Genomic DNA, 14,384 nt, shown 5'->3' on the forward strand with positions numbered 1-14,384 from the left:
CCGCCCGGGGACGGCGGGGGCGTCCCGGGCGGCCCAGGTCGGTGGCACCCCCCAAGCCCGGTCTCCCCCCCGCCTCCGGGGCCGTGGCGGAGGCCGCGCTCCTCAGGGGGCCGCTGCCGCCCGCCCTCCCGCCGCCTCGGGGGCGCCCCGGCCGAGGACCGCCCGCCCACGGCCCGCAGCCCGTCCGTGCGCTCGACGTCGGGGCCGGGCTCCGCGGCAACGGCCGATCGGCCCCTCCGCGCCGTGCGGTGCGGTGCGGTACGCTGCGGGCCGGCCTTCCCCCGGCCCGGCCCCGCCCGGCCCCGCCCGGCCAGCGGCGCGGCGCGGCCCCGCCCGCCTTGACGCGCCGGCGGCGCTGGCGGGCTGGAAGTGGCGTACGTGCAAAGCGGGCCGCGAGAGTGGCGCCTCCTCCTCGCCCCGACACAGCGGCGGAGAGAGGCGGCGGCCGCCGCTCCGGCCCGCGCACTGGGCAGAGAGGCCGGGCGGGGAGCGGAAGGCAGCTCCCCCCCCCCCACCCCCCCCCGCCCCGCCATCCCCCCTCCTCCCCCCCCACCCCCTCGGCCGCGCACGCCGCCGGCGGGGCGGCGATGAGGCGGCGCTAGCGGCGTTTAGCGGCGCTAAGGGAGGGCGGCGCGCGGGCCCCCGCGGCAGCCCCGCGCCCGGCCGCCCCCGAAGGCAGGCCGCGGGCCGGCGGAGGGCGGAGGGCGGCGGGGGCCGCGGCGGAGCCGGGCGGCCATGATGCAGTGAGCGCTCCCTCCCCGCGCGGCCGGGTGGGGGCCCGCGTTAGCGCCGCTCCCGCCCGCCTCCTTACATAACCCCTCGGCCGCGGAGCGGGGCTGCGGCGGCACCACCACCAGCGCCATGGCGAATGACAGCGGCGGCGGAGCCGGCCAGGGCGGCGGCGGCGAGAGTAGCGGCGGCGGCGGCGGCGGCGGCAGCAGCAGCAGCGAGCGGGACCGTCAGTACTGCGAGCTGTGCGGGAAGATGGAGAACCTGCTGCGGTGCGGGCGCTGCCGCAGCTCCTTCTACTGCAGCAAGGAGCACCAGCGCCAGGACTGGAAGAAGCACAAGCTCATCTGCCGCGGCGGAGGCACGGCGGCGGCGGTAGCGACGGCCGCAGCAGGGGGCGCTGCCGAGCCCCGCGGCGGGCACCCCCCGCCGCCGACCCGCGCCCACAGCGGCGGGGCCGCCGCGGCGGGAGGCGGCAGCCGGGCGGCCGGAGCCGGAGCGGCGGCGGGGAAGGGCGCAGCGCCGCCGCCGCCGCCCTCGGAGGCCCCCGGCGAGGCCGCCCCGCTGACCAACAACCACGCAGGAGCGGCCGCCGGCGGCGGTGGTGGTGAGGGGGAGGCCGCGGCCGCGGCCCCGGCCCCGGCCCAGTCCCCGTCGCCCTCCGGGGAGGCGGTGCTGCTGTACCGGGACAAGTCGAACCTGTACCCGGGCGGCGTGCAGGCGGGGCCCGGCGGGGCCGCGCTGCGCCCCAACGGGCAGACGAAGTCGCTGGTGCCGCAGCGGCTGGCGCTGGAGTACATCGTGCCCTGCATGAACAAGCACGGCATCTGCGTGGTGGACGACTTCCTCGGCAAGGAGCTGGGCGGGCTGGTGGCCCAGGAGGTGCGGGCCCTCCACCACACCGGCCGCTTCACCGACGGGCAGCTCGTCAGCCAGAAGAGCGACTCCTCCAAGGACATCCGCGGCGACAAGATCACCTGGGTGGAGGGCAAGGAGCCGGGCTGCCAGACCATCCGGCTCCTCATGAACAGCATGGACGATCTCATCCGACACTGCAACGGCAAGCTGGGCAACTACAAAATCAACGGCAGGACGAAAGTGAGTGCGGGGACCGCTGACACCCCCCCCCCTCCTTTCCCCTTCCCTCCCTTCCCTTCCTCCTGCAGCCGGGGGGGGCGGCGGAGCCGGCGCTTGCCCGGGCAGGGGCGTGTGTGCGCGCACGTGTGCGCCTGTCTGCGGGTGTGCGTGCGTGTGCGCACGTCCGTCCGTCCGTCTGGGTCGGTCGGTCTGTCTGTCACACGCACACACGCTCCCCGCTCCCTCCCCGCAGCCCCGTCCCCGGGGCCGGGTCGGCCGCAGCCTCGGGGGCGGGTGTTGTCCGCGGTCAGCGCCCCCGGGGGGGGGTCGCTTTGGACCCAGAAGGTGTGAAAGGGTTGGTTTGTCCCTCTGCTTTTCCAGAGCAGGGGGGAGGAGGGGAAAAAAAAAAAAAGCTTTTGGTTTTTTTTTCCCCCTATCTCGTTTATATCCCTGCGTTTTCTTAAAAACTTGACTTGGAAGCTTACCCGCTAGGCGATGAATTATTAAAATGCAAGTTTTGCCGAGGTCTCCGGAAAAAACTGAAAGCAATATACTCATTGGCTTCTGAAGGCGGGGGGGTAGCGTGTGCTAGGCGCCGGCTGTAATGCCTTCTCGGCAGCCACGGCTGCGCGCACCTTACCCGGAACGGGGCTTCCCGAAGAGTGTGAAGAATTCTGTGCGTAACTTTTTTGCAGGCTCGCATGAATAGGTCGGGTTTTGGTAAGTCCTGTCTCAGAATGCGGCCTGCCAAGTGTTAGACTTAAAAATGCGGAGAGGAGACCCCGGGCAGCAGACTCACAGCTGTGAGGAGCAGGGTGGCTTTGGGAAGAGGTTGGGGTTTTGGGGGGGGGGGGGTTGTTTTTTTTTTGTTTTTTTTTTACTCTCATCAAGTCTCTTTTCTGCAAATCCTTACTCTTTAGCTGTATTTCGAGACCAGAGAACCGAGTCAAAATCTCCCATTGTATTAGCCTAATTTGCAATTCCCTTCCAGTCCTTTAAATAAAATTCACGCCCTTGATAAAGGACTAGTAATGAATATTCATCAGTATCTTTTCAGTAAAAAAAAAAAAGAGGGGGGGGAAGCCCCTTCACAATGTGCTACCTCTATTAAAACATAAGGAAGCTAGTGAATTGGTAGGCACCATCCCGCCGCGGTGGTTGCACTGTCACAGACAGACTGTTGTTGCTGCAGCTGCAGAATCTCAGCTGGTAGGAAGCTGCGGGAGGGAGGAGGGGAGAAACTGTAAGGCAAAAAAACCAGCCTTGGATTTGTTTGGGGCACGGGGAACTCCCGTGATAAAGAGAAGTGAGTGGGAATTTTTCTTTTTTTTTTTTTTTTTTGAAATGCGGTCTTTGTGTACCTTTAGTTGAACCAGTACTGTGCTAAAACTTTTTAACAGGAACGTGGTCTAGATTCCTCCTAGGTCCCTGTTAGCTTGGACTTTTCTAACCCAACTCATCTTTCAGACACTCCTAAATCTCTTCAAGGCCCCCGTGCTTCAAACTTGCACTCTAAAAATATCAGTGGTTTTGCTGGGTTTCAGCTTTATGCAGCAAAGAGGAATACCGCTTCTGTGTTTATGCGCAGAGGTATGCTTCCATAAATAATACGTGCCAGGGCTTTAGAAAAGGACTTTCAGAATTGTAATCCTGAACCATGCATGCGATTCCTGGGCTACTGTTCCTTATTTTTCTAAGTAGTTGATACTTTTGCTAGTTGTGAAAGAGAGGGGAAAATCTCTTCACGCTGCACGCTTTTGTGGAGGAACGGCAAAGCAATGAAGATTGTGGGTTTTCAGTCACTGCTGAAATTCCTCTGTATTTGGGGGATCAGAACAGATGCAGGGAGCAGGTCAGTGAAGGTGCAGTGCTTTACTCCTTGGTGGTACAGAAGTGCATGACTTTCTGTCTCTCACCTTCCCTTGCTTATCTGCCCACAAAAGTCAGTGCTTGTTGTGCTGCAGGAAAGCTCAGTTCCCTAAAGTTTCAGCAAGAGCAGAATGAAAACTGTCAGTCGCTCTCACAGATTCGCCCAAGCTGAAGAAACAGAAGCCATTGATGAGAAGAGATGGACAAGTCAGTGGAAGAGCGTGATCTGTCGAAACACGGGGTTTGTCAGCGTTTGGGAATGCTCGTTTGTAAAGTCAGCAGGGATGGGAGTGGTGTTACTTTCCCGTTCTCTTCTTTTGCGTCCGTGGAGATCTGTACCTTTCCTCTGCCCTTAATGCCACAGTAAGTTGAGTTGGGGGGGGGGGGGGAGCAATCCAGCAGTGGAGACATCTATACATCCCTTCGGGGCTCCTGGCTGTTTAGAGGGCAAAAGGGAAGATGTAATATAAACAGAGACGCCTCTTGGTTATCTGAAGTAATTTTTTCTTCACTTCTTGCCCTTGCTGTTTCTGAATCGAGGTTTGATTGCGTTGCTGCCAGAGTCCCGGTATACTTTTTATTCTTGGCAGTATAGAAGGGTGTGCAGTGGAGATACTTGAATAGCTGCAACAGGTTACTCTGGAACTCTTCTGTCAGTGCACTTTGCGTGGTGACAGCTGCTTAGTTCATTTAGTCAAACACAGTCTGCGTTCAAATCTTGATGGGTACATTGCGTTTGCATTCACAGCAGACTTTTTAAAAGGAACGATGCACGTGTAGTATTTATTCTCACTGGTTTCATTTCAAGTAATAGGACCAAAATGCACGGAAGGGTAGCACACCTTGGCTGACTGAACTCTTACGGAATAATTTTACTACTCCTGTGTGCGTATGTTGCAATACTGTGGTTTGCATAGTTGGTGTGTGGAGAACTTAGCGTACCATTTTACTGAAGGTACTAAATAAACCAATTTGCAGTGTCACTGCTGAGATTTGTAATTCCCTGGCATCTGAACCAGCAAAAGAATGCCAGCCCTTGGGGATCCCCCTGCCCTCTCTAAAACACTACCAGTGCTAGCTGCACAAGGTGATGGGTTGGCATGTATTAAATGATTTCACTTTGGTACAGCGCCTCATGCAACAGGGGATCTGCTAGCATTGGACTGTGCTCATAAATGTCAGGGATGTACCTGTGCTGAGGAGATCTGGGGTGGTGAAGTCTAGGAGTTTGTGTTTCCTCAAAAAGCCATTTAGTGAGAAATCCATTGTGCAGTGTTGTAGCTTTGAGGAGAAGATGATTTTTGTATTAACAGTTCTAAAGGTATGTTGTCTTGTGGTTTTTTTTAAGCCTAGCTTTAATATTTTTTTTTATTAGACCTTTAAATGAAAAACAAGCAAAAAAAACCCAAACCACTTGCATCCAGTTACTGAAAATATTGTTGTTGGATTCACTGCAGTGTCGTCTTGGAAAACTGGCTTTGTTTTCAAATGTTGTGCAAGGGTTGGCATTATGTCACAGGAGTCACAGGAGCTTTTATTGAATCTTTAACCTTTACCAGATCTAGTTCAAGCTCTGTAAACAAGCATATCCTATTAGAGGGAATGAATCATAAATAAATCCGCTCCACAGTGTGCTGGAATACCTACCCTCTTTCTATTACTGAGTCTTCAAAAATGTTTTGTTAACTAAATATACCTATAAAATCTTAAGAGTTTTATTCTCTGTGCTTTAACTAGCAGCTGGCTACTTCTACAGAATTGAATGGATTATTGATCAAAGGTTTTAATGATGCTCTTGATCAAGGCTAATTGTTTTTGGTGTTGGGGAAAAAGACCTGTAGGTAAAATGGAAGACATGATGCCTGGATTATCACTTCAAATTTAGCAAAGGCTTAACGTGCATGCCTCTTGGCATTGTTGTTGAACTTGCCATCACTTCTACAAAGTGTCTAGAAAGCAGTACATGAAAAGGGGGAAAGAAATGGGTCTTGAGATGTATACCCTGCATCTCTTAGCCTGTAAAACTCTGTATCAGGGAGAAAGCTATGTTGTTTTAATGGAATCTGTTTGAAACTGATTTACATTCATCAGGGCCAGTCTCTTAAGGTAAAGGACATGAAATAAGGAAAAACGTTAGGTGTAGAAACCTGAGATTTAACATTTGAAAACCTCTGTTGGGGTTTTTCTCTAGATTAACTGGGCTACCTAGAACTGATCTACTTAAACTGATGTGGTTCTGCTTAGACCTGACCATCAGTAGATTACTCTCCAGCCTGAAAGTTATCCATATAGCAGTAGGTGCCAACTAGGCATCTACCTCTCAGGTGTGTGGACACTACAGCAGCAGGTATAAGAGAACAGCTAACTATTTACTCATCTCAGAAGTCCTGACTTACTGCATTCCTTGCTTTTGTTCTCTTAGTCTCTTTCTTTCCAGAGTCTGCTTCCTTCTTTTCTCTAGCAGATGATGGCACATACTTGCATACGTGAGCTGTAGTGTCTTTCTCCTACTTCCTGTTATTTTCTAGGTTTTTCTTCTTCCATCTCTTCCCAAAATATTAATCCTCTTTTTTTCTTTTCTTTTCTCTTATCAGTTGCCACACTTGTATGTGCACATATTTCTGTTTCCTGCCTGTCCTGTCTTAGCCAGTGGAGGTATAAACCTGCTCATCAAAGTCAGGGAATGAAATCCTTTTGAATCTCACCCAGGTGAGAAGGTTTTTTCCTCCTTGCCCACACAGAGGCTGAGAAGGGGTTAAGGGAGGGGGCAGCTTTATCATTTCTTTGCTAGGTTTCTCTTTCCCCTGTTGTGGTCTCTGCTGATCATTTAAAACTTTATATAAAGCTCAAGTTTGCATCCTTTACTGGTATTGCAGTAATATTGGGGCATCCCAGTTGTGGACTGGATTCCTAATAATCGCTGTATGAACGGACATCTGATCTATTAACTGTTCCTGCTTCTGCTCCCATCACACCCAGTGCCATGCGTCTCCTAAGCCTACCCATGGCCTTTTATTAGTAGGAGATTGAATAGGCAGTTTCACAGTCCCTGGTTACATCCCTTTCGTTTTTGCTTCATTCCCACTCCTTGTAACCTGTCAGAAGACCTATAGTTCAAAGTGCTGCATTTTAATGCTCTCCTGTTTCTACCAGTAGGCCAGTGGTACCTGCTGCTTCTCAGCAGTCAGTGGCTTAAAAATTTGCTTTATTAGCTACACATTGTGCAAGCCTGCTTTTCTGCTTTTTCTTGAAATTGTTGAATAGCAGAATTGCTCATCTCTTACTCTCCCCGCCTCCAGTCTCAAAATAAATTGACCTGATTGTAAGTACTTTAACTGCTGCTTATAACTCCCTGGATGCTCATCAGTTTTCAATATGATGCTGCGCACTAGAGCATCCTGGAGTTTTCTGAAGACCTAGAGGGCTCCGGATTCGGACTAGTCTGACTGTGCCCTGTTAAATTAGCTTCTTTCAAAGTTAGTAATGCTCCTTTAGAAAATAATCCTCTAAGAGTGAGTGGATTTCTCATACCCTGCTGTTAGCTTTTCTGTAAGCTGGAAAGAAGAGGCTCTCTGCTCTGGCTGTTTATTTATGTTGCAGCTTTCCTACAAACATGTTGGATTAATGTTACCAAGGAAAGAGAAATGTAATGAAGGAGCAGTAATCAGCTGATAGACCTGAAGCTGTCAGCAGCTGTGTAGCACTGGGGGGGGGGCAGAGGGAACATGGGAGGAGGATAGGTTAAATCTGAGTTTTGCAGATGCTGTTTAAAATAGCATACAGAAGACCCAACCAAGATTCCTGGATGTTCTTTGCACTGTATCTGATTCTGCAAAATACAACCATGAGTGTGCGTGGCAATAAGAAGACAGGGGAAAATCAGAGGTAGAGAATAAGGACTCAGCAAGCAAGCAGGTACTGGGAAGTGATGATGGTAGTGAAACGCCGGTAGAAGGAAAGTGAGCACAGAGGCGGGTGTGGGGCTCTGCTGCAGTTCGGGTGACTCCCGCTCTGATCAGAGGACCCAAGAGCTGCGGCTGGGGATCCGGGCTGAGGAGCATCTGTAAAGTGGGGGGCTTCCCCTCAATTTGCTTGTGGCATGCCCAATTAGAGATTCTTCTGTATCATTCTGGGGATTTATTTCACTATCACACCTTGAATTTATTTCTTGGTAGAAAGCCTACTGATTTAATTGGTTTGTAATGGATGGGTTTGACTTTGTCACCGAGTTGTGGGAAAGTGTGGCTAGGTCTCTCTGTCTCCCAATAATCACTTGAGATGCTTGATCTTGATACAGAATATGACTGATGCTCATCCTTACTGATTCTTTTCCTGACAGTGATGTGTTTGTTGGCAATGGTCTTTTCTTCTAGATGAGAGTGCTGGTTAGTGAAGGGTTGTATAGTGATTCATGGATACTCAGCAGCCCACAGTTCTTAAATCCCTGTTGGGCTAGAGCCCTGACATGCGATGAGTACAGTTTCATTTGTTGGTGCTCATGTACAAGCATTTTGGGTCCCAAAATGAATAGATGATCAAAAGGCTCTCTCTTGTCTCTAATGCAAATGATCTTTTGATCAAGAAGCACAGCATCCAGAAAAGACACTTGTTTATGGCCAGTGAAAATGAAAACATGAACGTTGCTGAGATTCCGGCAGGTTCTCCTACTAGAAAAAATTACAAAGATATACTAGTTTCTGAGGGGCAACTGTGTGGTGATTGTAATTTTGAAGTGTGGTATGAATATAGCGTGTCTGAGGGTGGGGAGCACCGCCTGTGACTGCTAGGAACTTCTCCATACCCTTGTGTTTTAGGCTGTAGTTCAGTGAACGCTTGTGGCTGGCGCTGCCGGAGAAGCAGTCCCTCTTCTTTGCCAGCACAAGTATTTACATGGCCATCCTGTGAACTGGTTTGGGGAACTGATCCATCTGAAAAATTAACTGGCAAAAGAAGTGCTCCTGGTTCAATGTTCGGATGTTTGTGCTGGCACAGGGGACTGGCAGATGGTGAGACTTTCTTTCAGCAGCAATGCAAATTTATGCCAGCTTAAAGTGTTTGCCAAACTACAGCCTTGGTTTAACACTTAGGGACTGATTATCCCAAAATTTGCCCATGAAAATTCGAACACGGTTTAAGAAATCTTTGCTAGCTGTGTATTTTTTTTTTCTTTCTTAACCTTTCTTTTCTTTGTTCTTCCATGTTCAGTGTGAGACTCAATTCTTGCCATCAGAAATGCATTCTTCTGTCCTCCAAGGATCTTCCTTGTGACAGTTTGATACAGAAGCTTTGCAGGTCTGCCCACGATGTGATCCCATCTAACATGCACAGGGAAAAAAGTATTTTCTCCAAATGAAAACTGATTTTTTTTTCCCTCATCTCTGCCCACCCCCCCCCAAGACATTCTTGATTTCTCTGTTGCAAGACAGAGCTGGACTGACATCCTCTGCAATGAACACTGTGCTGCAGCTTGCTACTGTTTGCTGCTGGCTGCTGCTGGTAAGGAAGGTCCCTGCTTGGCCACATCCCCTTGTGCAAGGTCCAGCACTCATTCTGCTTCAGGGGCTCTGTCTGAAATGGGCAATTTCAGTACTATTTCACTTTTCTTGTCCTGTTTCCTTGCTGTTCCCTGGTGCATTAGGATAGCTCTATGAAATTCTGGGTTGGTTTGCGGCTTGCTTTTTCCCAGTCATTTTTGACTGAGAAACTGCAGTTAGTTTTTGAGTTCTTGCTGTTCTGGAGATTAGGAACCCATAGCCTTGTGGTTTGTGCACATGAGTGATTTCAGTACACTGTGGGTAATTAATTTCATTTTTTTTCTTGTCAGTGGTGTCCGTGATTTTCTGACCATGTTACTGCTTTGATGTGCTATGCTGTCTCTCCTGCGCAGAATGGGCTTGATTCAATACTGCCCAAAAATCAAGCAGGATGCTTCTCATCATAGCTGTACAGCTCGAGAAGAAGAGCTGTCTTCCCTTGTCGGTGGCCTCTTGGACTGAAATTCCTTGGAAGTGATGTCCTGCCAAGTCATAGGACTGTCTGAACAGCAGTTCTCCTCAAATCTCTGTGTTAGTTGTATCAGTAACCTTGACTTGGCTGTTTGAGAGATGTTTTCCCTTTTTCTAGATGATGCTTAATTTCTGAATAGATTGTCAGCTATTTCCTGCAAATAAATCGGCAGCATATTATTCTCTATTGTGATACTTATCTGCGTAATTCAGTTGTGGTGTTTAGTCCGTCCTGGTTTATATCTGACAGCTTTTGGCTTGGAACAGGCTAGGTTGCTATGGGAATTTTGCAAAATGCTGTCTTTCTAGTTGCTACCATGTTGTCCTGTACTGACTGCTAGTATGTATGTACCTGTAGGTATGTACACAGTATACTTGTAGCTAGTAAGCTATGTTTCACCTTGTCACTTAAATGAAGGCTTTCTGCTGCAGCAGAAAGCAAACTTGTTTTATAAAAGGGAAACCGGATGCTCTGTATAGAGCAAAAGTTTCTAGATGGGCAAGAAGAAACTAAACTGGTTTTCTTTAGGCTCCTTGGAGAGCTCTTGTACAAAGACAGCACTTTTTTTTTCAGTTCAAAATTCAGTTTGGGACTGTTGTGAATGGGTTGGTTAGTTAATTCTTCAGTGGGACACTCGTGGGGCTCCCTGTCTCTTGTGCTGCGGTATTTTACTTTACAGTAAGGGAATGACTGTGGACAATCCAAGGACTATGCAGGTGTTTCTTGGAAACAAACTTATTTGGAGTATATCAATACAAGATCTTTAATCATTGGCATATGTTTTACACTGCACTAAGGAAATAATATTTTGAAAGCAGTATTTTCAGTGAACAGAACAGTAAAGTTATTTGACTTTGCAGCTAATCATCATTTATGATACCCTTTTTGTCTGCCACATTTGTGACTTATTACTTATACCCTTCAAAAGGAGGACTAGCATGGGTCTTTGTGGCCTTTTAAAAAAGTCATTTGGTGCTCATTTAAATTTTTGTAAAGATTAAATTTTTGTAAGTTTCTGAAGATTGTTGGTTAAAAATAGCTGATCAAGCATATTTTCAGTGCAGGCTTGTGCTAGAATTAGCTGGTAAGCGGCAGTCGTAAGCTTCAGGTCGAAAACGAATTCACTTGCTGTTCCAGGGCAGTGTCTGTCAAAAATAGAGAAATGCTTTTATGCACGTAACAGCTGCTTGCACTTGAAGACTTTCTTGTTCTTTGGTATTTAACTTAATATGCACTTAACGTTAGCATATGTTGTGAACAGGAATCGGGTAGAAATGTGTGTGCCTGCACGTCGGTATGGACATTGTGTGTGAAGGTAGGGCGGTTACGTATACATTGTGTGCACTGTGCTCTCACAAAGAAATGAAAGCCATACCTGCATGGTAAGTAATGGCACCAAACGAAAAAGGCTATTTTATACCCAGGGATTAATTTTACACATTAATTTAGGGTCAGACCAGCTCAGAGCACATAGTTTGACCATGAAGGCATTCTGGACTGTACAAATGATGTACAACTTTGAGGAGATGCTGCTATGTGGCCCCAGTGTGCTGCTGTGAGAGCAGAGCCTGAGACTGCCTCACCTTGTTTGAGCAAAAACGAGCATTATGTTGAAAATGATAGAAAGGTGAGCGCAGTGAGGGACTTCAGGAACCTGTTCTCCCTTTTGGCCCTAACAGGATGGAGGAACTGTTGCATTGGTTGTCAGATGACTGTAAGAAGTTTTAAAATGCAATAAACTGGCTGAAGGCTTGAGGGGCTTATATGTATTTGCTTGGTTTGGTTTTGGTTTTTTTTTAATATGAAGATATTTTAAATCTATTTACAGGAGGAGCTTGTATTGTCAATTCACATCACTTTGTTCTGTTAATAGCTTGAAATGGCAGAGGCTGTAGGTTTCTCTGCTGGGCATACTTTTGCTGTGGCTTGCTGACCTTCTGGTGTGGCAGTCTGTTATCTTCCTGCTTGTGTAGTTCAGAAGGCTGCAGCTATATAGTTAGAACAGTCCTGAAGTTACTAGTCAGATTAAACTGAAAAGCTACAGTAGGCTAGCTTGACTGTTGTGGTAATGTGGAATTTAAATTGCTATAAATGAAAACTTGGTCTGTACTATTTTTGAGGCAGAAATCCTCATAAGTTTAAGTTCTCTGCACTGTGAAATAGTCCAGGGATGCCACGCGTGAAAGACTTCCAAACCAGTTTATAGTTGGTTAATAACCTATCTTTCTTGTTGCTGCTCTGTGTCCCAGTCAAGCATCTGTTCAAGCAGCTAACGCTTGCCGTGGACACCAAGCCTCCTCAACAGCTTCTGCTGTATTCAAACAGCCTGTGGTCTGTGCTCGGCTGAAGGCATCGCACCCTTCCAGCTCCAGTGGTTGCTGCATTGTTGTTCAGGCAGCTGGCACGCAGCCTTGCTGCTGTGAGAAAGGAAACTGTGGCCAGTTGATAAGGGCATCTTAAACTGACTCAGTTTCAGCTGGCATATTGTATGATGCCCAGTGAAATAGATGTTGGTTAATCGTACCTCTGTTTGGCTTAACCTTATTTGTGTCTCCTTTAGCCCCTATATGACACAGCATCAGCCAGTCAGTAGCTGTCTTTGTAATAGTGGATTTGCTTTTTCAGGTCATATGGGAAGAGGCTGAGAGAGCTGGGGCTGTTTATGCTGGAGAGGAGAAGGTGCAGGGGGACCGTACCAGTGTGTACAGATACCTGATGGGGGGGGTGAAGAAGAGGGAGCCGGGCTCTTCTCAGCGGCGCCCAGAGACCAGGCAGTGGGCGTGCTGAAATGCAAGAAATTCCATTTAAACGTAAGGAATGTTTTTTTCCACTGTGAGGGTGATCAAACAGAGAAGCAGGTTGTGGAATCTCCATCCTTGGAGACATTCGAAACCCCACTGCTGGTCATCCAACCTGCCGGGGGTTGACCCGGCTCTGAGCAGGGGGCTGGACCAGATGAACTCTGGAGGTGCCTGCCAACTTCAGCCCTCCTGTGGAAAAAAAAATACCGCAGTTTGGAGTGGAGGAGGTGCAAAACCAGCCAATTTTTGCAGTCTGTTAAAATAGCTTTTTTCCAGCAATGGCACAGTCAGTAGTAAGTCCTGCTTATTGCATCTCTGAGTGAAGTGACCAGAAGTCTGTCTTCCTACTAGCAGTCCTTTGCTTCTTAAAGGAACATGGTGGTTGGATATGTAAGTAATGTAACAGTTTCAAATATTCCTGGTTTGGATCCCTTTTGGTCATCCAGGTGGTCGCTTGTACTACAGTCTGTGCTGCTGCCTCTTCACTGTTTTCTCCCATGTTGCCTGTTTTAGAGTTCACATGCGCATATGTCCATTATGCAGTCCTGTCCTAGGGTAGCTTGCTGATGTAAAGCATGTGTACACTTCACAAGACTGATTTAAGCAAAAGTTTAAGAAATTAAAATAAATTATTTATCTATAGGGGGGCTCATACTTTCTCTCCAAAACTATTTTGAAGTTATGTGTGATTTTGGGACCTCTTCTATAGTGAGAGGGCATAGTGCACCAGGGATAGCTACCCTTTCTTTGCTAGACAGGCAGAAAAGTGAAATGTGCTGTTTCAAAGCCATGAACTACCAAAAAGTGCCTGACTTTACTGTTTCCCATATTTTTACTTTATGTAGCAAATTTGTAACAAACATCTGGACAAGATTATTTTCAGGAGGTTTTCTTTTACTTAAGAAAAATGCCACCCACTTAACATTAAAAACAGTTTCAGAGAAGTGTGAGGAGGGAACCATTGAACAGGTAAGAGTCAGGCTCATTTATTTTGTCAGACTGTTGTATAAATCAAACCCCTGCAGCTCTCAAGTTACAATCCGCACCCCCCATTTAACTTCCAGCCATTTTTCTTTCATCTGTATTCCCTGTACATACTTGCTGCTCCTGCCCGCTTCCCTCCTGCCTGTGCTCGCTCCCCTGGAGACCTCGGTCTACGGTGGTGGGTTCCTTTGCTGTTGAGGGAGAGGAGAAGGGAGAAGGAGCAGGTCCCGAGAGAGGTGGGCTACCCCTGGCAGGGGTGCAGAGGACTAGGGTTGCCTCAGTTGCTGCTCTCTGCCAGGTAGTCAGCAGTTGCAGGCACCCTGTCGATGGGCTATCCTCTGCAAGGACTGCGTTTGAAAGATAAGGGCTGGATGCCTCTCGGGAGATGCCAGTTTGACCATCCATGCCCTATATCTAGTAACAAATTGAAGCCAGATGGAGTTGTGCTCATCTGAAGTGACCTTCTGCATGAACTAGATGCTAGACCATCCCTGAATTGTAGGTTAAAGCTATGTGTTTTTGAAGAGTATCCAGTCTTACTGTAAAAAAAAAAAAAAAAAAAAAAAAAAAAAGTCAAAAATGCAGTGAAACAAAGTATAAACCAGCCATTGTAACTGTTCAAATGCTGATGACCCACTCTGCTCAAAACTAACACCATTTTTGCACTCTGGCTAATAAGTTTCAGATTGTAGCAAGTTGCTTTCTCATGGTTGCTAGATGGGAGTTCTTCCTTATTGGATGTCTCTGTTTCACACAAGGGTTTGTTATCTGTATTCATACCATTCTGTACTTGTAAATAATCAATAAGTGGTACATATATGAAGCTTCAAAATCTATATAGACTGATGCTCTTATATACCATCCATCTTCTGGCAATTCAGGAACGCTCTGAGCCAGAGGTTGCGTCTGGACCACTGC

The 14,384-nt window shown here is 48.4% G+C and overlaps 1 protein-coding gene across 4 annotated transcripts in view; it reads left to right on the forward strand.

Annotated features, from left to right (window-relative positions):
- The first annotated feature begins 348 nt into the window (after positions 1-348).
- Positions 349-14,384, forward strand: part of EGLN1 (egl-9 family hypoxia inducible factor 1) — a 37,045-nt gene continuing 23,009 nt past the window's right edge. For 3 of the 4 annotated variants that reach the window (XR_011327544.1, XR_011327545.1, XM_069800755.1), the window contains exon 1: positions 361-1,827. Coding sequence is in view for 2 of the 4 variants with exons in the window: in XM_069800755.1 (XP_069656856.1) it covers positions 862-1,827 (966 nt within the window). In the remaining 2 variants the exon portion in view is untranslated. Of the gene's footprint in view, positions 1,828-14,384 lie in introns of all 4 variants that reach the window. The other variant, XM_069800756.1, reaches the window with a different exon arrangement.

Source organism: Haliaeetus albicilla, chromosome 13 (genome assembly GCF_947461875.1).
Source record: "Haliaeetus albicilla chromosome 13, bHalAlb1.1, whole genome shotgun sequence".
NCBI classification, from domain to species: domain Eukaryota; kingdom Metazoa; phylum Chordata; class Aves; order Accipitriformes; family Accipitridae; genus Haliaeetus; species Haliaeetus albicilla.